The sequence below is a fragment of the Elephas maximus genome, chromosome 1 (assembly GCF_024166365.1).
Source record: "Elephas maximus indicus isolate mEleMax1 chromosome 1, mEleMax1 primary haplotype, whole genome shotgun sequence".
NCBI classification, from domain to species: domain Eukaryota; kingdom Metazoa; phylum Chordata; class Mammalia; order Proboscidea; family Elephantidae; genus Elephas; species Elephas maximus.
Window position 1 is genome coordinate 58,198,071 of NC_064819.1, and position 26,033 is coordinate 58,224,103.

Below are 26,033 nucleotides of genomic sequence, written 5' to 3' on the forward strand. Positions count from 1 at the left end.
CAAATTTATTTCCTATGTAAATCCAACTCTTCAAATATTAGATTTACTTATAATACACCAGTATTATTATACAATTGGATGGGATAACAGTTGAAATACACTGTAGGCAAGTCGTTCCAGTTTTTCATTTACTTTGAATCAGAAACCGTTATCAGTCACATAGAGCATATAAAAACATTACACCCACTCTATTATATAATAAAATGTAACTGAATATTAGCTTAAGTAATAAAATGGTTAAGAAATGACTTGGGTTATAATCAGAAGAATGTAATTGTAAGTCTGTAGAAAGGTATTTCCCAAAGAAAATTCCAATAAAAAGACATTCACAATTTATATAAATTATTTCCATTTAACATATTTTTGTTTTAGTGTCCAAAAAAGCCAAACAAATTGGATAAACTTATGACAAAGCTGAAGTTGTCTAAACATGAGTTTGATAATGCTGTCTATATCATGTCTGTTAAGAAACACAAACATCCTTAGAACATAGCACTTTTGGGTGGAGAGAGAAATTCTTGCCAATACTAACACAGTTAATTAACAGGCAGCGAGGCTGGGGATAAGGAGACTAGGAGCTAAGAGGGGAGACTAGGGAGACTGTGCTACTAGGTACAGCTACAAAGGAGAACCAAAAAAACAAAACAAAAAAAAAACCAAGTTGCTGTTGACTCCAACCCATAGCAACCTCAAGTGTGTCAGAGTAAAACTGTGCTCCACAGGGTTTTCAGTGGCTGATTTTTTGGAAGATTGCCAGGCCTTTCTTCCAAGGTGCCTTTGGGTGGACTCAAACCTCCAACCTTTCCGTTAGCAGGCGAGCGTGTCAACTGCTTGCACCACCCAGAAACTCCAGAAAGAGCAAAGTACAGTGTTAATGTTGACAGACGATCCAGGCACACAGGGATGTGTTCACTGCGGCTCAGAAAAAGGATTCACAATTTGTTTTTCAAATGTTCAGAGACAAATTCCAGCAACACTTCTGGTTTGAGTCAAGCCTTTCGTTTTGAACTTGTGACTTCTTGACTGAGGTACTTGGCATACTTAAGGGAAAAAATGAACACATTCAGATTCAGTTTCTCGAGACATTAAGCTAGAAGCTGAGAATAAAACCAGCAAAGAAACTGAGTGCTTCCAGTAAAGAAGCAGCACACAAACAGGTGTTGCTTATTCATGGTGCAGGAATGGAGTGAAGCTGGAACGCAGGATCTTTAAAAAAGATACAGGAGAGGAAAGGGGATAAAGTAGGGCTGCAGACGAGCCCTCTAAGAATGAAGGAAGACTAGTGCATGAGAAGGAAATACAAGATCCTGTCCATTTACTATCTGCTTTAGGCCTCTGACAACGTTGTTTTCACTGATACCTAAAGAGGTATTAACCTGTGGTTAAAATGTGGTTAATGTCCCCACGTTCGAGACACAAGGTTGTTAGCAGTCTTCCTTCTCCACAGTAATGCCTAGTTTTTTAGGGTGATCTGAATTCTGGTAGCCAACACAGCTCAGGCAGTTTTAACAGAGACTATAGCTCTGGTGGTCCAGCGGTAAAGAGCTACTGCTGCTAACAAAAAGGCTGACAGTTTGAATCCAACAGCTGCCCCTTGGAAACTCTATGAGGCAGTTCTACTCTGTCCTTTAGGGTTGCTAGGAGTTTGAATCGACTCAATGGCCATGGGTTTTTATAGTATGCTTAGGAGCCCTGGTGGCATAATGGTTAAGGTGACTGCTAACCGAAAGGTTGGCAGCTGGAAACCAGCAGCGGCTCCGCAGGAGAAAGATGTGGCAGTCTGCTTCTGTAGAGATTTACAGCCTTGGAAATTCTTTGGGGTCGCTCTGAGCTGAAATCGCTTCCACGGCAGTGGGTTTGGGTAAGTTTTGGACGTCATGCTTACACTGTTCCAGGTACTGGGGTCAGCAACGGGAAGGAGACACTTGCACTTTTGGCTAAAATATTTTTCAAATTGAATATATTTGACTAAACAGACAGAGCACATTCCTGAACCCTCCTCACATGCAGAGGGGGATGCAATTCCCACCGTCAGAGAGCTCACTGTTCCCAAGGCAGAAAAAGGGGGGGGGGGGGTGCTGCGCTGTGCTGTGCTGCACAGACCTCTACAGCAAACCCAGGGTCCAGGTGAGCGACAGAGACAGAATAATGCAGCCCAGGAGCTCCAACAGGAACACCATATGGGAATACTTCCGGCAGATGAAAGAATGACATCCCGCTGTATGTTATTTTAAAAACATTTTATCAGGATATATGGACACTTCTGTTTTTAACCTACGCAAGTCATTGCTTGCTTTGGACCATAATTTGTATGAGGTACTATTCCCTCTGGGGAAGTCTTTGCTTTGGAGGTGTGACTTGACAGGAGCTCCACGCTCTGCGCCCTTCCTCCAAGCCCTCACTAGCGCAAGGCTACACCTTCCTTCAGGAGTTATAGGTGTGCTCTTAACGGGCAGCTACTCTCTGAAGCCCCTGCACTTCAGGTAACTGCTAAATATGCCCGACCTCCTAAGGATCCTTCTCTGAAAATGGAAGAACGCATCAAAAAAGAATTTTATTACACAGGTGAGTCTGAATCTACTTGGAGAAGATTAAATGACAATGCTTCACTGTGAAACCGAGCACAGATGCAAAAATACTTGATTTTCACACTTATTTAGAGCTCTGAATCTTTGCGCTACACAAAGTGACAAAAAGTACATTTTTTATTGATTGGTTGAATGGTGAGAACCGGTAGTTTGTTTTACCAACTGTTCAAGGATCTTTATGTGGTGGTTCCGCTGCACCCGGCTGTGTGCGCGTGTGTGGACGAAGACAGGAGAGGTTCCAACATCATTATTTCTAAAATGCTTATTCTCTCAAATGTGCCAGTCAATGACAAATGACTGAGTGCTTCTCCAAAACAACCCCAGTGGTATCAGAGAATTTGTTTAAATACAGAGCTAAGGTAGATATGAGAACATCTTTAACAACAAAAGAAAGCCATCTAGAATAGGATGAGAGCTGGCACGACAGTTCTCCACTCATTTCGAAGCCGACAATCTGCGGTGATAAGTGTATTCATCAGAGATTTCATCTTTAAGATGTGCATACCTATCGCCAGAGAAGACAAACTGAGTGCCTTAATTGTGTAAGAAGTACAGGAAGATCAGGAGGAAGGAGATTCTGTCCCACAAGGTAGAGTTTCATGCTGAGAATCAGCATTTTCTAGGTAGATACGCCACAAATGGGGAAAAGAGGCGGGGTGGGAGGAGAGGAGGGGAGAAAAATCTAGCAACCTAAGAGGAGAAAAGAGTCCCCGTTATGTTACAACACTCCATTAGGCAACATGATTTTCTAGCTGGAAGGCACATAAAAACTATAGCAATAACTTACTGAGACAAAAAAAAATTAAAAATAAAAACAAACCTCCTTTGAGTGTAGAAGCACAGCTGTAGCACTGACATTCCAACAACTAGGAGTTGAAACACAATAAATACTGTGGAGTCACAGACTGTGGTAGAGGGCCCAGCTGATGTAAACGACGGATCACCAGGTAAAGAGGACTTGGTGCTCTTGGTTTCGTTTCAATGATTCTTTGACACTCATGAAAGCCAATGTGCCCTTGAGATGACAGTCCCCAAATCCTCCGTGTGAGGAAAAGTGAAAACTGCAGAGAATTACACAGGGAATTACTGCTGGTACGTAGCGCCTCGTCTGCCACCACTCAGCGTTACAAAGGCAAAGCGACAGCTGAGAGGAACCATCATGAAATTCCTGACACCTTTACTGTGGTTCGTGTGGTTCTAGGTCCATGATATGTACAGAAATAAATAATATACATCAAAATCAGGGTTAAACGTCAAAATGAGAAAGAAGACAATCTGGTGTTCTTAAGGCAAAAACAACAGAGAGCTCTTTAAAAGAGACACTTTATTACGTCCACAGGCGGTAAAATCCCAGAGCTACAGTTAGGCATGTAAATACAGACCCTGCAAAAAAAAACAATAATTGAGAGTGCTATTAGTTGTATTAACAGTTACTCGAGGATACACGTGTAATACAAAAACGCACACACACTCATCCACCAAAAAACAACAAAATTAAATTGCCATGAGATGCCTGCCCACGAACAAAGCAAATCCCACAACCCCAGCTTGCCACCTCCAAAGGGCAAATGCACCCGATATTCAAGAACCCCTTCCAGTAACAGTTCAGCCTCAGGAAGATCCTGTTCACAACGTGCGCGTCCGCACTATAAAGGGACAAGTACTTTAAGAGAAAGGGCAAAACTGTGCTACAAAGTACTGGTCTAACTATAAAATATCTGATTCGTCCAAAATGTAAGTTTGACTTAAAATAATGCCTTCAGAATTTTTTGTCCATGAATCTTTTCTCCCTCTCTTTTGTCAAAACCTGTGAGAGCAAAATAGCTCCTTAAAAGGGGTGTCACCAACTGAAGCAGAACAATCAGTAACTCGAAAGGCATAGAATATTTATCTTGAATATCACTTAATAATTATAGTTCGATTACGGTATCTCACCCAGCTTAAGATTCCACTGATTGTAAAGTACGCCATTAGTTTATTTATGACTAACAAAGAAAACTGCCAATTAACGTATGATACCTCCCAATTTCAGAGAGATTAAAACGGGGCGGGGGGAGGGAGGAGTATGTTAAAATCAACGAAATGCAGTTATCTGCCAGTGAGCTAACGTTTGAATACAAGATAGCTTACCTGCTAAATATTTAATATTATCAAGTTTGTGTGATTCGAGCATGGTTTTGAGGCCAGCAACCTCAGTGTCAATCTTCCTGTCTGTCTGAGTGAGGGCCCGATCTTGCTGGGCGTGCTTTGGAAACAGAGAGATTGACAGCATTAAACCACTTCCGGTTACCAGCCCGCGGCTCTGTCATCCCAAGTCCATTCCCGGCAGGGCACTGTCAAAGAAAACCTGGGCTAAGACTCAGGAGACTGGGGTTTTAGTCCTACTTCTACTATTCTCATGCCAATGGTCAGGACTCTAGCTGTCGGTTTCCTTCTCTCTAGAAAAAGGAAAAAAACAGCATTGGCCCTGCCCTCATACAGGCTGTTTAGAGAATCGCATGTGATCATCTATGTGAAAAAGTTTTCGTAAACACAAATTGCTCTACAAATAAGGCAACATTACTAAGTCAGTCTGTTCTTGGTGGCAATGAGTATGTCACATACTTGCAAATTCCCCTTAGTGAAAGCTCTTACAGTAGACTCAAAAAGGCTTTAAAAAAAAAAAAGGAGACTCAGATAACCTAAAAGTTACAGTGCTTGTCTTGAAACTATTTCTATCCAGTTTTAAAAGCTTTCTTCCTTCATAGTTCAAACACCAAATGTTTCATTATTATGAGGCTTGTCTATCCAAGGGCCAATTTAGGTTTTTTTTCCTAAACATACCACAATAAAAGTAGTTACATAATTAACCCCCAAAGGGCAGTAAGTTTGGCTGATATTATAAAGTGGTTATAATACAGCATTTGTGCCTGAAGACACTGGAAACACTTCACTTAAGATCCTAGGGCAAGTGTATAGTTCCCTTCAGCTGCCAATTCAGGCAAAGAATAAGGAAATGCCAGGCTGAGTAGACAAGAAATACCCCAGAGGCACTTAAGAGCCACAGTTCTTTTGTGAATGTCTCTTATAGGTTCTAGAAGTTCCAGGTAATACAGTATGGAAAAGAATCAACGCCTGCCGTAAGTTTAGAAAATAATAAAAAGTCAGAGCCCTGGTGGTACGGCGGTTAAGAGCTTGACTGCCAACCGAAAAGCTGACAGTTCAGTTCGACCAGGTGCTCCCTAGAAACCCCATAAAAAAAAATAGAGCAGTTTAATTCTGTCCTATAAGGTCGTATTCCTTATTATATTCAAATTCTTTAATTGATATGATTTAAACTTTTGCTGTGATAATGAATTATTTTGTTATTTGCAGAAAATCCTATGACAATGAACTCGAGTACATCTTCCTACAACACACCATTATAAACAGCACTAACCATGCGTGGGTGAAGCCAAGATAAATAAAGTGACGAAGGAAAAGCAAAGCCTCATTTCTTACCAATGCCACTACTTCTGTCCTCATTTCAAGCAGCTTCCTTTCATTCAATGAATACTGAAACAAACAGGTAACACCAGTCAGGTTCTGATTTATCCCTTTTATCTCTTCTCCTTCTCTGGTGTCTTAAGTCTCAGGACTTCCAAGGATACATAACACCAGAAAATCACTTCAGGGATAGGGCAGCCATCTGCCTTTCTCTTTATGTGTTACTTGAGGTTTGTTATTTATACTCACTCATCCCCCCAATATCTGGGTTCCCTTTTGTCACCCTTCACCTGTCTCTGCTGTGGTTTTCTGTTATTATGCCTTTACTGGGCTGTCAGAAACCCTGGTGGCGTAGTGGTTAAGTACTACAGCTGCTTACCAAGAGGTCGGCAGTTCGAATCTGCCAGGCGCTCCTTGGAAACTCCATGGGGCAGTTCTGCTCTGTCCTATAGGGTCGTTGTGAGTCTGAATCGACTCCATGGCAATGGGTTTGGTTTGTTTTTTTGGTACTGGGCTGTCTCCAGGCCCCTCCCACTATTACATTAGCATCCCCAGGGCCAACTTAGATGGATGCTGAGTCATATACTCTTTGGCTTAGAAAGTGTTGAAATGGTGGAGAACAATCCAACTTAGAAGCTATCCCATCGTAACTACAAACAAAACAGGCCACTACTTGAGACTCAGACAAAAAGCAGGGAAGATCAAAAGCTGGGCAACGAATAGTCTCAAGAAATCTTATTCTGTGACATTGTGTTGATATCATGAAACGTAAGTACATATACACAAAAAAATGCACTAAATCATCACATGTTGGTTTTTAATTAAGAAACAAAAAACCCAACCCACTTGAGCACAGTCACAATCTAGAGTTACTATAGAAACAGACTACTGTGCAGTTTTGTTGACGCTGAGATTAAAGTCAGACGTATCTCCTTAAACTCAGATAAATCTCCTTATTGGTGGCATCAGGATTTAATTGAGCAAATGACAATTTAAGTGACGAATTTTAAGACCTAAATTAATATTGTTATAGGGAAAAAATTAATGCTTTGAAGTATCCAGAAACTTCCTAGCTATAAAGTATTTCCCAGTGACTACCAGAGGAACAGACTATAAAAACAGCATTGCTTAGAGGTTGGAAAAGAAAAAAATAAAACCACCACCCCAGACTACGTCACAAGACCAAAGAACAACGCTCGCCACTGTCTTTAGATGTTAGTGTTTCAGAGGCAAGTGCTATGGATTAGACCACCACCAGAGGGCAGGGTGGAGCTGTTATTTCTGGCCACCTTTAAACTCCCATCTGCACTAACTCAATATTGACTGAACCACAAGAAAAAAGCCTAAATTCTGACATTGCTGCGATTTTTAAAAGAACATCTATGTGGCACCCCAAAACCATATTGCTCTTGAAACTGCCTGTAAAAACAATATCACCACAGTTAACTGAAACACTGCTAAATAACTTTATGAATGGAGGGAACAAGAGGGCCAAATAACTCATCTTCAACTCTTGTTAAATACATGCTAGCTGCAGAATACACAGTAATTATGCAATAATACAATTAATTGCTATAAATTAATAAATACGGTCTGAGAGTATCAATTTAACTTGTAAATCAGGGACATTCAAATCAGTATTATATAGATGGAGACTGAGTTTAATTTCTTTATGAACAACACCTGGGTAACATACTAATGATCTGTTGTTGTTGGACACTGCTGAGTTGACTGTGACTCACAGCGACCCCGTGTGACAGAGTAGAACTGCCCCCTAGGGTTTTCTTGGCTGTAATCTTTACAGGAGCAGATCACCAGGCCTTTCTCCCACAGAGCCGCTGGGTGGGTTCGAACTGCCAACCTTTAGGTTAGCAGCCCAGTGTTTACCCACTGCGCCATCAGGGCTCCTTACTAATAATTTAGCACCTCTGAAACAAACAAAAACAGATTCGAACTGAGTTTGACCAAGGTTTTAATTATGAAGGCATCACATTTAAACCCTCATCTAAAATATAATCAAAATAAAAAAATACAAAACTGTTGGATACTGAAAAATAGGTAAATATTTAACTGTAATTGTGAACTGTATGTAAACTCAGACTTGACCAAGCATTGCGTTCTGAACAGAAATGAATTCATAATCTATTTTTAATTTTTAGTAAAGGAACATACCAATTCTTTTACTCTGCTCTTCTCGAGATTGAAGTCTAATTTGGTATCTGTTCGGACTTTGATCATTTCATCCTAGTAGGAGGGCAAAGAACAAAGAAAGAGATACAAAATGAGAAGTCAAAACCCTCTGAGGATGTAATGCCAGGAAGTGCTGCCCCACTGCTTCTAGCTTTCCTTGTAGGCAGCCAGCCCAGGGATGGGGGAGCCTATGGACTCAGAGCAACGGCACGAGGGCCTAATGATGGCAGAGACATGCAGAGTCAACCCTGCTTTAGGACTTCTCAGTTTTATATATCAAATAATCTCGTTGTACGCCTAAGCTGGTCTGGCATGGGTTTTTATTATTGTTACTTTTAATCCCAACAGTCCCTGGTGAAATTTATGAATAAAACTGTTCTTTGATCAATTTTGGAAAGCAGAGACAGACTCAAAGAAGTAAAATATAAAACTTTCTCTCTCAGACTCATCAAAGTGTTACCGCAAATTGCAGGTTCCAGCCATCTGCCGCAAAGCCAATACTAAGACAGGAGGAGGTAAGCAGTAAGAGGGCTTTATTGAACAGTGGTATTCAAGAGACAGAGGGGGTTAAATTTCTCCCAAATTCTGCCTAATTCTAAAGAGCTAGTGGGAGAGTTTTATAGGGGGAAGGTCAGGGCTACCTAATGTTTTGATCACGCAGTTCACAGACGGTCTTACACATCACAAAACTACAAGAAACTCTTTATTAAACTAAAGATATGCATGTCAGACATCTGGACTCTAATCAGTATGTTTGTAACAGGCTAAAAAGCTCACAGAAGAATCTCTCGGCTAGTGGAACTGTTCTGCCAAGTCCACTCTGGCTGAGATAGGGAGCAAGAAAGAAAGTTGTAGATTAAAAATGTCAGGAAGCTTTTCTAGCTGCTGTTTTACAGGCTGAAGACCATTTCTCAAGGGAACAAAGAAGAGGAGAGACCAAGGCCAGAGGAGCTGAGAGAGCTCAGCACCCCTTTGGAAGACACAGGTACAGCTGGTGCAAAAAAAAAAAAAATGCTTTCAGAGATTACTTAAAGCATCATTATGGCGTTAGTTATGTCAAGCTCTCAGTCACCCATTGTGAATAGGAGAAAACATGTTGTAAGGTATTAGGGTGTTTGTTAAGAGTGGAACAGGCTGCTCAGCTGTATCTTGAACAGAACCTGTGCCATTTTCTAAAGACTAGAGATTAATCAGAGCTTATACAGCTATACTAAAGCAAACAAGAAAGTATATTCTCTCTACCTTAATATTAAAACACTGGAGAAAAACTATTTTCTCTACTTCAAAAGCCTTTTCCTCGTTAACATCAATGGCCTTTCCACTTGGAAACATCCAACAGTGGGCATGAGAAAAGCATTTCAAGCTACACGTAATTCTTTAAAGACGGAGTCTCATGTATGGGAACCTAAGGGCTCCACATGGCAACTTAGTACAATTCTGACTGAAAAATGACTGAATTCCTCCTAGAACACAATTTTCTTAATGAATTTGATTACAGACATCAATTCAATAATTTATCCATTGACTGGTTTCTTGGCTAAATCTTCCAATGTGGACTTTAGAGACATATTACACAAACATTTAGCAATACAATTAAGTTTTTTAGGAACATGTAAAGTACTTCTGATACTACACTTATTAATAAGCTTATATAATAGAAATAAACAAGCCAACAAGGAAGAGGACCTTACCGTTACTTGTTGTTTTAACTGAAGTAGTTCAAGCTTTATTTTCTAAAAACACATTAAAAAGAAACGAGTCAAGGATGACAATATATTGTTAAAAATTAGAAAAACACATAAGACCTGGTAATCGACAAGTATTAGACTATGTACTCATGTACAAGGTCTTTCCTCCTTCAGCAGGATCTTGACTATATTCAGAGTATTAACTGAATAATTTCAGTAGCAGAAAATGGTAATTTGTCACACCAAGATGGCACTGCAATGTACGTATGTACCTTGAAACCACAGATTTAATTCATCTGGAAGGTTACTTAGGCACGCAGCTTAAAGGTCGGGAGTTCAAATCTACCAGTTGCTCTGCAGGAGAAAGATATGGCAGTCTACTTCCATAAAGATTACAGCCTTGGAAACTCTGTGGGACAGTTCTACTCTGTCTTACAGGGTTACTGTCAGTCAGAATTGATAGTAATGGATTTGTTTTTGGGGGGTTAAAATTAATAACACAACTGTGTATGCTACTTGGGTTTTTTTTAACTTGGGGGAAAAAAACTATCTCACAAAGAATTTTGAAACATCATTTTCAATTTCTACAGAAATGAAAATAAACTCAAGCTTTTATTTGAACTGGCTTGAAAATCTCACTGTAATTAATATAACAACTTGAGGATAAAGATAAGTTGTTAGCACCTAGTTTTGGCTCCTGGGAGGACAGGAGTGGCCAGGAGGGAGGGAGGCCAGGATCTGGGTCAGGTCTGGCCAGGTCAAGAGCAGGTAGTGCTAGATTAGTGCCAAAGTCCAGAAGGTAAGCAGGAACAAGAGTTGAAGCTTTCTGTTCATCCAAGCAACACTAGATATAAATTCCAATTAAACAGCCTGGGGTTACTGTTCGAGGTAGACAAGCAAACATAAGGGGATTCTAGATGGAAGGGTCCTGAAGGTTGTTTCCTGGGATCCAGCAGAGAGAAGCTGTTCTGTAGAAGCAGCAAAATAGGTTTATAAATATGTATTGTATCCCAGGTCAGACAGCAGGTTAACTGGGAGCCAGAGAGAAGCCGAACCGAACTTGCCTGAGTTCTCCACACCGTTGGGGCAGCTAGCATTTGGCTAGGCTATTTTTAAGCTCCTTGTTTTTAACACACACATTTGCCTTTAACGCATCTGCTTTTTTCCGTACCTCCTTCTACTTTCGTCTTCACAAATTCTGCCCTCAAATAGCTGATTTCAAGGACAACTTTGAGTTTCAAACTTCACCTTTTTTGCTAAAAGGTTCCCTATGAGGCTAAGATCAACAGGTAGTAAGTGGCCCTCCCTGAAAGGACTTTATAAAGAACTGAAAACAAACAGAGGATGCACAGAGAACACTTAATTGCTGATCTCATAAACCACACTTTAAGAAACTAAGGAAATATTTACACTTAGTCATTAATAACCAAAACTTGAAAACAATTCAAACACACATCAAGAGCAGAAGAGAGAAACAAATTGTGGCATATTTTACAACAGAATACTAAGGACAATGAAAAAGAACGATCTATTGCAATGTAATGCTGAACAAAAGAAGACACACTCTAGGATTCCAACAGATGAAGTTCTAGAACAGGCAAAACTATCCAACGGTGATATATGCCAGGATGGCGGTTTTCCCTGTGGTAGGGGTGATTGGATAGGACTTCCTGGTGTTGGTCATGTTCTCTTTCTTGACCTGATTAGTAGTATGCACTTTGTGAAAATTCATTGAGATGTACACTTATCTGAGCCTTTTGTGCCCACTGTATCTCAACGTCTTAGTGTAAAGCATTTTGTAAGCATACATGGCTCTATAGTTTTACCTCATTCTCTGCTCTGAGGGTTGAAAATTCACTCTTCTCCAAAATAATCATATCCTTTTTCACACTGGCAATCTGAGACATTACTTGCTGAAGGGTGATCTCCTAGGAGAAGAAAACTCAAAATACGTGAACTAGTCTAGCCTAGAAGTCCACCTCCTACCTTCTCTACCTTCTCATCCTCATAAGAAACGAGAAGAATGTGAGCAAGAGAAAAGAGGTTCAGTAAGTCATTCTCTAATCCAAAAGGAGAAAGGAAAAAAATCAAAACACACGTCCAGTATCATCTTCAAATGAGTCACAATTAAAAGGCTGGCAGTTTGAAGCTAGTAGCTCAAGAGCATAATATATAATTCTTGCTGTATCTCCACTTACTAAGTACGTTTGACAATGATTCTACAACAGTTGACTATATAGCTTTGAATAAGTATTTTTATGCCACTGTAATCACCTGTCTATCAACTATGGTTAAAACGTTATCTAAGAAACTAGAGTATACATAATATTCCACCTTCAGGTCTCGAATCTGCAACATCGCCCGACAAAACTAACCTGCTGCATTTTGTTGACCATGTCTCTGTAGACGATATCCAAGCTGGCCTCCGTGATCTTGACCAGTGCAGACACAATGATTTCTGCTTGTTGAGTAGTAAACCCTAAGCAAACACACAAACAAAACAACCAGGCTCAGAATAAATCTAGTTGTCGGCAAACTTACACATTCAGGTGAGTCTCTGAACGCAGAAGCAGGTGGAAGTAGAGTGCGGGGGGAAGGGTCTCAGGTTGTGATGTGTCTGTCTCTGGGCAAGTCCGAAACATCTGAACCTGCTCCTCATGTAAAATGCGGTGGCTGGCCTGACTGTGTTCTCTAACATCCTCCCTGGCTGTTAAAAACCGTATTTTCAAAGAATGTCTAGTGACATAGGCAACACTTGCAGAGCCGAACACAAAAATCAAGACTTAAAACTACGCATACAAACCCTGAGAGTACGGCCCTTGGATACCCTTTTGGCTCAGTAAAAGTCACTCCTGAGGCCCGCCCTTTGGATGAGGATTGGATAGGCTCGTAAAACAAAACGAGACTAAACCAGTGCTCCAGCCCAGGGACAGGGACTGGAGGGCGGGAGGGGACAGGAAAGCTGGTAATAAGGAACTCAGGGTCGAGAAGGGAGAGTGTTGATATGTCATGGGGTTAGTAACCAGTGTCACAAAACAATATGTGTACTAACTTTAATGAGAAGATTACTTGTCCTGTAAACCTTCATCTAAAGTAAAAAAAAAAAAAAGTATAACCTTAAGTAATAAAACTGTGATCCTAATAAAATATGTTTGATTCTTGACTGGCATTTTGTAACACTGGGCTTGTAAGTTAAAAAAAAAAAAAAACTATACACACAAGTGTTATTTTTGTAATTCAACAAAGATTCTAGGTAATTTTTATTTTCTTCCTTATATTTCTCTGTATTGTCTAAAATTTCCACAATGGACATGATTTCTTTTATTAAAGACTGTATATATAACTTAAAAACCATTTACTTAAGTAGGAAAGTTCAATTATATGTAGAATAACTGTTACATACTAATTGAGCTGTTAGTTAACTTATCTAATGTTAAAAAACAAAATCTGTTCTTTCATTTTCCTCCATAGTTCTCTTTAGTCACTTGTTTGGGGGGCCCGGACTGGAAAAACATATTCTTTCATATGCGATAAATGAGGTTGAACTGAATTATATGAAGATTCAACTCACCGGTATTACAGTTTTTAATAATTTCAGACAGTAACTTATGCTTCACACTGGAAATATTAATAAAATGCTTAAACCAAGTCCTTGGAAAGCAATTCTTTCCATTAAATACTTCCATCTATAAGAACTTCAGAAGAATCTATCGATTCTCACAATTAATTAATGGTACATTTGTGTGGATGAGATTGTAATCAACACAATTTGGACGAAACTAAGCATGGGGCTGTAAGTAAAACACACACACGCAGATTTGAAGGAGGAAAAAAAAAAACCTACTCTAATCACTGTATTAAAAATATTTTATTTCTCAACATGTGTGTCACACACATCTAGAAAAAACATCCAAAAGGGGACCTACCAAAATGTTAACATTGTTCACCTCTGGAGTACTGAGACTGTAGGTGTTTTGTTTTCTTTTTTATCTTTCTAATTTTTCTAAAATGAACAAGTCTTTTGTAATTTTTAAAACTTCATTAATAGTTCATGGTTAGCCATTAGATGCAGCAAGCATGAGGAAATGAAAAATAGATAAAGAAAGGGAGCTTATGCTGATTATCAAAGAGATTTTCCAAAGCCTTATAATAAATAATGCCCCGCGCAGGTGTAAAGGGTAAGAGAAAACAGAAGTTAAACCTGAACACCTGTGGAGTTGCCAGAGACAGATGCACTTTTTCCTAGAATGAGAGAATGAAAGAATGATCTGGCTGAAGAAGGGTTAGCTGGATCCCAGACACACAGAAGTTACGTTAATCAGGAGGCACAGCTCTGAAGGAAAAAAGTGTACAGGATGGAATATGCTTGGAGAGTCCTTCCTAGTTTACCCCAACCCAGTCATCTCAGACATTCCCTCATTCACCCACCAGGCCAGGCTGGGTAGCTGGAAGTACTTTCACCCCACATACTTCAGGGGGGGTTCTCCAATCACTGGCTTCAAAACACGCAAATTTCCACTGGTCAAGACTTAAAATGAAGAGAAGCAGGAAGACTTCTGCTTATCAAGGTAATTTTAGATAACCCCTTTTCCACTTTTTTCCTTTTTAAATTTTTACTTGAAAGAAGTTTTGGTGAAAAAGGCCAACTGTATCAAGTTTGACAAGTTGTAAAAATTATTATACAGCATTTGACAGTTTTTCCAAAGAACATTTATTTAATCTCAAAGGGATCTTAGGAGTTCCTATTATGACCATCCTACAGATGAGGAAATGGAAACCAAGAAGGGTGCAGCTATGCAGCTAGAACTTCGCAGGGTAGGGCTTGAACCCAGAGCTTCTAACTCCCATGGGTAAACACAGAATACTTCATTCCATCATCTTGTCTTGGGGCATGTAAAACACACCTACAGAGGGAAGCTTTCCAGATATGAATATGCACAGCTGGATAAATGGGCACACAATAAAGTAAGAATACAGATGTAGCTATCTCAAAAGGCACCTGGGTGGTGCAAATGACGTGTGCTCAACTACTAACCTAAAGGTTGGCAGTCTGAACTCATCCAGAGGCACAAGGAAGAAGGGCCTGGTGGTCTCCTTCTGTAAGGATTTTAGCCAAGCAAACACTATGGAGCAGTTCTACTCTGTAGCACATGGGGTTGCCATGAGTCAGAATCGACTTGACCACAAAGAGTTTGGTTTTTGTATTTATTTCTAGTACCAAGTTAACATAACCTATGTTAATTTAAAATTCCAATTTAGAGAACATATGTGTCACAGCACGAAAAACAAACAAAAAGAAACCCGTTGCCACTGAGTCCATACCTACTCACAGTGACCCTACAGGACAGAGTACAAATGACTCATAGGATTTCCAGGGAGCCGGCTGGTAGATTCCAACTGCCGACCTTTTGGTTAACAGCTGAACTCTTAACCACTGTGCCACTAGGGCTCCATACAGAGAATTATTACTGGTGTATTTGTTTAGATAAGACTAAGTATGGGAATGGTATCTAGATACTAAGTGCACTTTCAATGAACGTCATATATGCCAAAGCAATTTTGCACGTTAATCAACTCAACAGCAATAAGGGAAAATGTTAGCTCAAAGATCAAAGCAAACAAAAGAAAAAACAAAGTTGAAATTATCAATAGATGCTGCTCAGCAACATTTCAATTTCATTAAAATTTTAAGGGTGCATAAGATGTATAATAATAAAACTACCACTTTTCCGCTTCAGACCCAGATGCCAGAGGAGCCATTCCTGAGTTTTGCTGATCTGTGTCTAAATGTTTATCTACAATACTGTGCTTCCGTAGTGATGTTATAAAGTGCACGTCACTTGCACAAGAACACACGTGAGAAAAGTCTCAACTGTACTGATAAAGTAAGAAAGTCCTTAAACAACAAAAAAAAAAATGAGGACTTAATTTTTTTTTGGAGATGGAACAAAAGATTACCTGTAGACTGGAAAGTCAAAGAGAAATATGAGAAATTAGATAAAACCATAAGAGAAGTTAAAATTTACAGTGTTTTTCTGTGGCACTGAGGAACCAAGCAGTAATAGAAGATTACCATTTTCCTCGAGTAAGCACACTAAGGCATGGGTGTCAAAGAATAACTTCCTAGTCCCAGAAGACGTGAAGTCTCTCCTTTTGCGCTCCAGCTGCAGGGACCCAGCAGACAGGCTGAGCTCTAGGACAGAAAGGACAATAAAGTCAAAACACTCTTAATGGGCAACAACAGCAACAGGAAATAATATGGCATATCCCAACAATCTGTTTTTTTATAATAGCTTCATTGAAATAGAATTTACCTCCTGTACAATTTGCCCTTTTCAAGTGCACAATTCAATGGCTTTTAGTACATTTACAATTGTACAACCATCACCAGTCAATTTAGAACATTTTTATGAAGAAGTACCAGACTGTTTTTCACAGCAGTGGCACAATTTTACAATCCCACCACCAATGTATGAGGTTCCAACTTCTCCACGTCCTCACCAACACTCGTTACTAAGCCTTTCTTATTAAAACTGTTATCTGACTTTTTGATTCTACTCATCTTAGAGGGTATAGTCTCTCATTGTGGTTTTGATTTGCAGTTCCCTGACGGCTCATGATGTTGAGCATCTTCTCATGTGCTTATCGGCCGTTTGTATATTTTCTTTAGAGGAATGTCTCTTTGGATCTTCTGTTCGTTTTTTAATTGGGTTGTCTTTTTATGATCAAGTTGTAAGAGTTCTCTTATGAGATACATGATTGTAAATCTTTTCTCCGATTCTGTGGGTCATCTCCTCACTTTCTCGGTGGTGTCCTTTGAAGTATACAAGTCTTTCATTTTGATGGAGTCCAATTTATCTATTTTTTCTCTTTTGTTTTCTCTTGTGCTTTTGGTGTCATATTTAAGAAATTAGCTAATCTAAGCACACAAAGACTTGTACCTACGTGTTCTTCTAAGAGTTTTACAGTTTTAGCTCTCACATTTAAACCTTTGGTTCCTTTAACTTTTGTATATGGTGTGAGGTAAGGGGTCCAACTTCACTCTTTCGCATGTAGCTTTCCAGCTATCCCCAGCACCATTTGTTGCAAAGACTATTCCTTCCCCACTGAACTGTCTTATCACCCTTGTTGGAAATCAACTGACTGTAAATATGAAGGTTCATCTCTGGACTCTCTGTATGTCTGCCCTTATGCCAGTTCCATACTATCTTGATTGCTGTAGCTTTGCAGTAAGTTTTAATATTAGGATTTAACATTAGGAAGTATGAGTCTTCCAACTTTGTTCTTTTTCAAGATTATTTTGGCTACTCGGAATCCCCTGCATTTCCATATAAATTTTAGGGCCAGTTTGTCAATTTCTGCAAATAAGCCAGCTGGGATTTTGATAGGGCTTGTGTAAATCTGTAGATCAACTTGGGGAGTAATCACTATCTTAACAATATTAAGTCTTTTAACCAATGAACGTGTGATGACTTCCTGCTTATTTAGGTCTCTGAGTTCAATAACATTTAGTAGTTTTCAGAGTACAAGTTCTATGCTTCTTTTGTTAAATTTACTCCTAAGCATTTTCTTCTTTTTGCCGCTATTGTAAATGGAGTTGTTTTCTTAACTTCATTTGCAGATTGTCCACTGCTAGTATATAGGAACAACTGGTTTTTTGTATGTTGATCTTGTATCCTGCAACGTTGCTGAACTCATGTATTAGCTTTAAAAGTTTTTAAATGGATTCCTTAGGATTTCCTATATACACGTGTCTTAAAATTTTTATTTTTTTAGTTATCTAGTGCTGCTGTAACAGAAATACCATAAGTGGATGGCTTTAACAAAGAGAAGTTTATTTCCTCACAATAAAGCAGACTAAAAGTCCAAATTCAGGGTGTCAGCTCCAGGGGAAGGCTTTCTCTCTCTGTCGGCCTTCTCATCAATCTCCCCCCAGACTAGCAGCCTCTCTGTGCAAGGGCCCTGGGTCCAAAGGACACCTCTGATCCTGCCACTGCTTTCTTGGTGGTATGAGGTCACACCCCAGGGAAGCTCCCTTTACATTGGATCAGGGATGTGACCTGGGTAAGGGTGTTACAATCCCACCCTAATCCTCTTTAACATAAAATTACAATCACAAAGTGAAGGACAACCACAGAATACTGGGAATCATGGCCTAACAAGGCTGACACATGTTTCTGAGGGACACAATTCAATCCATGACAACACAGTCATGTCACGTGCAAATAGTGATAGTTTTACTTCATCCTTTCCAATCTGGATGCCTTTTATCTCATTTTTTTGCCCTAACTGCCTTGGCTAGAACCTCCAATACAATGTTGAATAGGGTGGCAAGAGAAGACACCCTTTTCTTGTTTCTCATCTTAAGGAGAAAAAGTATTCAGTGTTTCAACATTAGGTATGATATTACCATACTAATTGCACAGAGTCAGTTCCAACTCATGTTGGCCCCACGTGTGTCAGAGTGGAGCTGTGCTCCACAGAGTTTTCAATGGCTGAGTTTTCAGAAGTAGATCACCAGACTTTTCTTCCAAGGCACCTCTTGGTGTACTCAAACCTCCAACCTTTTGGTTAGCAGCTCAGCATCTTAACTGTTTGCACCAAGCAGGCAAGTATGATGTTAGGTGTATTCTTTCTCAGATTGAGAAAGTTCCATTCTATTCCTAGCTGAGTCTTTTTTTTTTTTTTTAATTATGAAAGGGTGTTGAATTTTGTCAAATGCTTTCTCTGGTTACTGAGGCAATGATGTAGTTTTTGTCCTTTATTCTATTAATATGGTATATTACATGAATTGATTTTCAGAAATTAAACAAGCCTGCTGTCCTTGGGATAAATCTACTTGGTCACGGCGTTGGATTTGGTTTGCCAGTATATTGATGAGGATTCTTGCATCATTATTCATAAGAGATATTAGTCTATAGTTTTCTTCTGATGTGTTTGTAAAAGCCTATCTTCAGAGAAATGTGTTTTAACAATCTTTATATTATCTTTTCTCTAATTTTTGTGCATTTAACCATAAAAAAAAAACCATAGACCAGATCTGTTTTGTAAACTTCTTGTTTCCAAATGCTCATTTGTGGAAGGCAGCATAGTATACACCAATGGTTTCCTGGCTTCTGAATTTCCTGAAGCAGTAAAATAGTGTTTTTTTTTTTAAAAAAAAAGAAAGAAAGAAACTGGAACAATTGTTGCAAATTAAAAACTTTTTCAGAAAATACATCTGAATGTAATAGCTACTTACTATGACGGTAACATTACACTGAAAAAGACACTTTTAACACCAAAAAAAAAAAAAAAGGATGGTCAATCTAAAATTAAGAGCCTTTATTTAAATGTGATAAACTTAGCTGGATCAAAATCCTCCTATATATTTGTCCTTATTTATGGAATTCTGCCATAAAGTGGCACCAGTTCGAGGCCAGGTGTTAGAGAAGGGTGGCAGGAGAGAGAAGAGCCATCTACTAACTCAAAGGTGTCCTCGGCAGGTCTACTGAATGACCAGAAAGATACATCAGCTAATCAACTATCACTCTCAAATCCTTCACCTCAAACACTCTAAATGCGTGACCTACACTAGGCTCTACCAACCTGATGCTTCTCTGTAGCCTCCAGTAGGGGTTCCCAGCCTCTTTGGTAACTCAGAAAGAGAATGGTGGTTGCGGTTATAGGTGGCGTTGAGATAAGTGCAAGAGATAAAAAACAAAAAACCCAGACTTGTATCAAGCTCTGTTTTCAAACTGGCAAAATGTAAAATGCAATTAGGGTGTATGTATGTTTAGTGGTAAAAATGGGGCCTCAGATTCAAAGAGGGAGTTCCTGGGTGGTACAAACAGTTAAGCGCTTGGCTACTAGCAGGAAGATCGGCAGTTCGAACCCACCCAGAGGCACCTCAGAAGAAAGGCCCAGCAATCTGCTTTTGAAAGATCAGGGCCTTAAAAACCCCATGGAGCAGTTCTACTCTGCACACATGGGGTCGTCATGAATCTGAAACGACCCCATGGCATGTAACCACCAGATTCAAAGATCTTTAGCAAGGCGCACAGAGCCCTTCCTCTTTTGGCCTCTTACCCTTTCAGCTCTCTAGCCACCTAAGCTGTTCTGTCGCCAGCACTTTCACATCTTGGTACCCCACCCTAAGGTTTGGCTTGATCCCTTTTCCCAACCGGTGAATTTCAAGCATCCCCTTTGACCCCTTTTCATCTGACAATTTACTAAGTACCGGTTTGTTCCAGGCATGGCCTGATGCTACACTCTTGGTCTCTCTGCTACTTCCTCCCAGGTCAGTGAGCAGCCTGGAGGGCTCTCGTATCTGTGTTCTCTGAGCCCAGCCCAGGTAGCTCTACCACAGTGTTTATCATGCTATTTCTTTATGTGCTGGAGTCCCTGGGTGGGGCAAACCAAAAAGTTGGGGGTTCAAGTCTACCCAGAGGCACCTCAGAATAAAGCCCTGGCGATTTACTTCTGAAAAAACAGCCATTGAAAGCCCTGTAGAGCACAGTTCTACCCTGACACACATGGGGCCACCATGAGTCAGAGCTGACTTGATGGCAACTGGTGTATACAGCAACTAGTAGAGAACCTGACATACTGCAGGCAAGGGACACTTTTGTTTTTTTCTTTTAACTGAACTACATGACACCTAAGATCTGGATCCTGAGACTGTCTAGAAAGAAAATCTGAGATCAACTCAGGTCGTTCTGGTTCACTTAAATGAGCTCACTCAAATCTGGTTCCTCTTTTTTGTCATCTGTCCGTTAACCGAAAGGTCAGAGGTTCCCTGGCAGAAAAGATGTGGCAGTCTGCTTCCTTAGAGATTTACAGCCTTGGAAACCCTATGGAGTCACTATGAGTTCGAATCCACTTGATGGCAATGGTGGGTTTTTGTCATTTACTGCCAGTCCTGGGCCTAAAACTGACCTCAAAAAGAAGTGGCCCTGAGCATCCACCTGACACAGAACCACTTTACAGGCCAGCTCACCCACTTTAGAACTCAGCTGGACTGTCCCCAGGGGGCAGGGAGCTTGAAAACATTCCAGTCTAGAAAAGTCTTGTGAAAAGTGATGGCAGTCTCATTAGAGGGAGAGCAACTAGGAGTATACAGCAAGGTGTAGGTAAGTTTTTGTAGGAGAGGCTGACTTGGTTTGTAAACTTTCACTTAAAGCACAATAAAAGTTAAAAAAAAAAAAAAAGTGATGGGATTATTCTAGTTCCAAATTCCTTCTTTCTCATAACAAAATAACCATCCAAATCTAAATATCACCTGTGAAAAGTCAAGGAATTATTCTAGCCACCAGTTCCTCTTTTCATAACAACGTAACCATTCACAGGATATAGAATAAAAACAAAACTCCCCTCCCCCAAACAAACACATAGACAAAGCAAGACACACCACTGAAAACTTCCTTTTCAGCAAGAGGTAATGCTGATTTGGATACTGCAGATTCTTTTCCAAAAATGAGTGGAACCAGAAAAAGCAAGCTTATTTCAAAGAACTGCCGCCTTCTGAAAAGTCGAGGAAAGGGCTGCCGCTTCGCACTTGGCACCCCAGCCCCTGCTGACAGAGGTGAACGCCATCTTGCCTTCCCTCAAAGGGCAAGGCCTGAAGAATGCGCTGACATTCAGAACACCTCTGACTCACGTTTCCTCCTTGGTTGTGACAATACATGGCCCAAGAACTGTGAATTCCCACCAGTAACCAGGAAGCAAGTGAACTAAGCTGTGATATAATGCAATATGTAATTCTCCTTTTTTGGAGCCCTGGTGGCACAGTGGCATAGTGGTTAAGTGCTACGGCTGCTAAGCAAAGGGTCGGCAGTTCGAAGCCTCCAGGCACTCCTTGGAAACTCTATGGGGCAGTTCTACTCTGTCCTATAGGGTCGCTATAAGTCGGAGTCAACTTGACGGCACTGGGTTTGTTTTTTTTGGTTTTGGTTTGGTGGCACAGTAGTTAAAAGCTTGGCTGCTAACCAAAAGGCCGGCGGTTCGAATCCACCAGCTATGGGGCAGTTTTACTCTGTCCTATGGGGTCACCGTGAGTCGAATCCACTCAACAGCAATGGGTTAATTCTCCTTCTTGGGAACTTTTGGCATATCAAATACACACTCGTACTTACAAAAGAGCCCCATCTAGGCTATAAATAGCCTTAGCGAACCCTGGCTACCAAACAAACCACCAAGCTAAAAAAACAAAAGGACCAAAAAATGCTTACTTGCTTATGGTAAAAATGGTCATCACTCCTGGTCTATGTGCTTCCTTAACTGCATTTTCCTGCATGCATTCAACCACTAGGAAAAGTGTTCCTGTTTTTATAAGATGATTCTGTGACAAATGAGACTGTAAGGGAAATACAACATTATCCCTTTGCTGACATAATGTTACCAAACCGATGAGCTCATAATTTTGCACTATGAGAGGAAAACAAATCAGAAGTTACCAGTTTGTTAAAAAGGAGCAACAAAACGCTAAGTACAGAAATAAAGACTAAACCCACCTCCAACTCATAGCTAAAGCAGGACGTGCTACAGCTCTCTTTGTCATTCCCCATCTTCTGTGTATAAAGCTTTGTTCACCTTGTGCCCTATCAGTTTCTCCCCTAGCCAACGGTATTCTTAAATTTTAGAGGCTGCCAACATTTATTGAGCATTTTGGTTCATGAAAAATGTGTGGTTACTGGTGGCTATTGATGAATATGTACAGGCTACTCAGAGTACAATTTTTCTCAAGTTTGTCAATTAATAAAGCTTACTCAACATCTGGGGTCTTAAAAGCTTGTGGCAGCCATCTAAGATGCTCCACTGGTCTCACCCCATTAGGAGCAAAGGAGAATGAAGAAAACCAAAGACACAGAGGAAACATTAGTCCAAAGGACTAATGGACCATGACTAGCACCATAGCCTCCACCAGACTGAGTCCAGCACAACAAAATGGTGCTTAGCTACCACCACCAAGTTTTTTAACCAGTAAACTGTCTGTTTATACTGTCCTAACAAGGAGCCCTCGTGGACGGTGGTTAAGTGCTCGGCTGCTAACCAAAAAGTTAGAGGTTCCAACCCACCAGCTGCTCCATGGGAGAAAGATATAGCAGTCTGCTTCCCTGAAGATTAAAGCCTTGGAAACCCTATGGGGCATTTCCACTCTGCCCTATAGGGTCACTATGAGTCAGACTACAAAGCATCATCTTCCTCACTTGAAGTCTTTAATCAAATGTCACCTTCTCAATGAGACCTATACCGATCACCTTATTTAAATTCACAACTGGAGATCCATTCTACTTTCCCAACCCTCAAACAAACAAACAAAAAAGTTGCCAGTCTGATTCTGACTCACAGTGACTCACCTGTGTCAGAGTACAAACTGCTTCATAAGATTTCCAATGGCTAACTTTCTGGAAGTAGACCACCAGGCCTTTCTTGCAAAGTGCCTCTGGGTAGACTAGAGACTCCAATCTCTAGGTTAGCAGCCTAGCATTAACATGTTCACCACTCAGGACTCCTCCCATCCCTTACCCCTCTATGTTTCCTAAAAGCTCTTACTATATTAACTATACATAAAAATTACATATGCACGCACACATATACACACATATAGTATGTGCATATGGAGCCCTGGTGGTGCAGCGATTAAAGCCATAAACTGCTAGCTGAAAATTTGGTGGTTTGAAACCACCAACAGCCCCGCAAGAGAAAGATGCAGAGATTTACAGCCTTGCAAACACTATGGTGTCGCTATGAGTCCAAATACGCTAGACAGCAGTGGGTTTTTAGAGTATGTGTATAAACCAAAAATCCGTTGCCTGAACCAGAAACTGTATCAGCCTGAGACTAGAAAAACTAGATGGTGCCCGGCTACAACTGATGACTGCCCTGACAGGGAACACAACAGAGAACCCCTGAGGGAGCAGGACAGCAGTGGGATGCAGACTCCAAATTCTCGTAAAAAGACCAGACTTAATGGTCTGACTGAGACTAGAAGGACCCGGTGGTCATGGCTCCCAGACCTTCTGTTGGCCCAGGACAGGAACCATTCCCAAAGCCAACTCTTCAGACAGGGATTGGACAGATAGAAAAAGATACTGGTGCAGAATGACCTTCTTGGATCAAGTAGAAACTTAAGACTATGCTGGCATCTACTGTCTGGAGGGCAGATGAGAGGGTCAGAAGCGGGTGAAATGGACAAGAAAAGAGAGAGAGGAGGGAAGGAGTGTGCTGTCTCATTAGGGGAAGAGCAATTAGGAGTACACCGCAAGCTGTATATAAATTCTCGTATGAGAAACTGACTTGATTTGTAAACTTTCACTTCAAACACAATTTAAAAAAAAACCCTTGCCATGAGTGGATTCCGACTCACAGGGACCATATAGGTCGGAGTAGGATTCCCCCATAAGGTTTCCAAGGAGCAGCTGGTGAATTCCAACTGCCCACCTCTTGGTTAGCGGCCATAGCTCTTAATCACTGAATACCACATGCTCACTCCTCTGTGAGAATTAAATTCCACAAGGTAAAGAACTGATTGATACTTCCCAAATGCCTAGAAAAAGGAAAAAGCTGACTGATACACCCCAAATGCCTAGAAAAGTGCTACGCATAGACTATGCGCGACTGCTTCAAGAACGAATTGATGAATCCTTACAATTTGAAATTAAATTGTAAAACGAACAAAAACACCCTTCATTTCCCAAAGTTTCACTCCTTATACTTGCAAACCTCCTGCACATCCTTGTAACTAACGCCCTCTTCACCGGAGTTGCGAACAAGCTGGGTAACTGACAAAAAAAACTGCTGGTGAGCACGCACCACCTCCCCGCCCTCAACAGACCATTAAAATTTTGCGTCATACATCTTGTGCCTGGGTTTCCCGGCAATTCGGATTTTCTCAGACCGACGGAGCCCAAGCCACTGCAGACTGGCGGGCGGGGCAAGACCTTCGGCCCCAGGTCCCGGGCGGAGGCTGAGCAACCTCGGCTGACCGGACCTCCGGCTCACCAGGTCCTCCCCTCCAGGAGGCCACGGCCCCTTCCCACCCACTGCTCCGGGCCCAGGAGGCGACCCCCTTCTCTTCTCCCAGGTCCGACTCTCACCTCTCGAGGATGCGAGGGCGGCCGCCGGAGCGTGGCACAGGTGCAGGGCGCCGGCGACACGGGCAACGCCCGGCTGGCCCCTCCGCTTGCCGCTCGGCCGGGCCGAGGGCGGCCCGGGATGCGAGCGCTCCCAGTCCCCAAGCGGGCGGCGCGGGGCGGCCGTGGCCAGGCGTGGGGAAGGCACGAGCAGGAGGAGGAGCAGCGGCGAGGCACGTGATGCGCCGCCGCAGGGCGCCGGGGTGCCGGGCCGTAGCGCCCGCAGACCGCCGGCTAGAGCCGAGAGGCGGCGCGCTGGGGCGCAGCAGCCGCCGGGGCTCCCGCACCGGTCCGCGGGCAGGAAGAGCAGAAGCCGCCGGCGGCTTGCCGGGCGCTGCGGCCTCTCGCCCGCGGTGGTTCCGCAATCCATCCCAGAGGCAGTCACTGGCCTGGGCGCGCGCGCATGGCGCTCGTGCCCGGAATCGATCACGCGCGGCCGGCGCCCGAGTCCGCCGGCAGGAGCGCGCGTGGGCGGAGGCGCCGGCACGCCCTTTCTGCCGGGCGGGGCTCCGGACGCGCGCCGGGAGCGGGGGCGGGGCGGGGGCGGGGCGCGAGCGTCGGCGGCTCGCCAGGCGGGGGCGCCGCGCTAAACCCGCCCCGCTCGGTGACCAGAGGGCGCCCAGGGGAAGTATCCGGGGACGCCCGGTACTGAAATGACTGCTGTCTTGATTTGCGTATTCGTTACAGTGATGTCCTAGCAAGGAAGTTAATTACTCAGGCGTCTTGCAGAGTTCTGTAAAAGCCTGTGCGTCTCCAGCCTGCCTCAGTTTTTACGGATTAACCTTCCTAAATTCCCCACAGTGATTCACGGCGCCAGAGGAACGGCGCCTACACAGTCCATACGTGTGTAAAGGCTAAACTTTCAGAGCTTTTGTTTCTGGGTTAGAGCACCATAGAAACGAGAAGGTCATAATCTGGGAATTTAAAACGTGAGGCATGAACGTTAAATGAGATCTACTGGTATAATAAAAGGATATTTGAAACTACTG

General features: G+C 41.8%; 1 protein-coding gene across 5 annotated transcripts; it reads right to left on the reverse strand.

Annotated features, from left to right (window-relative positions):
• MCUR1 (mitochondrial calcium uniporter regulator 1) lies at nucleotides 1-25,543 on the reverse strand. Of its 5 annotated transcripts, XR_007517302.1 has the most exons (10): nucleotides 25,009-25,543; nucleotides 16,005-16,124; nucleotides 12,307-12,410; nucleotides 11,758-11,859; nucleotides 9,935-9,976; nucleotides 8,226-8,297; nucleotides 6,069-6,122; nucleotides 4,719-4,833; nucleotides 3,409-3,649; nucleotides 1-1,040 (listed from the first exon to the last, which is right to left on the reverse strand). XR_007517302.1 is itself a non-coding variant. In XM_049884015.1 (9 exons), exons 1-9 carry the CDS (start codon nucleotides 25,412-25,414, stop codon nucleotides 3,585-3,587), a joined length of 1,080 nt encoding a protein of 359 aa, XP_049739972.1. In that variant the 5' UTR covers nucleotides 25,415-25,543; the 3' UTR covers nucleotides 1-3,584. The 5 variants fall into 5 exon arrangements, 4 of the variants coding, with proteins under 4 accessions (XP_049739972.1, XP_049739985.1, XP_049739993.1 ...); XM_049884015.1 differs by having other exon boundaries at nucleotides 1-3,649; XM_049884028.1 differs by having other exon boundaries at nucleotides 1-3,971.
• Between the last annotated feature and the right edge of the window lie 490 nt (nucleotides 25,544-26,033).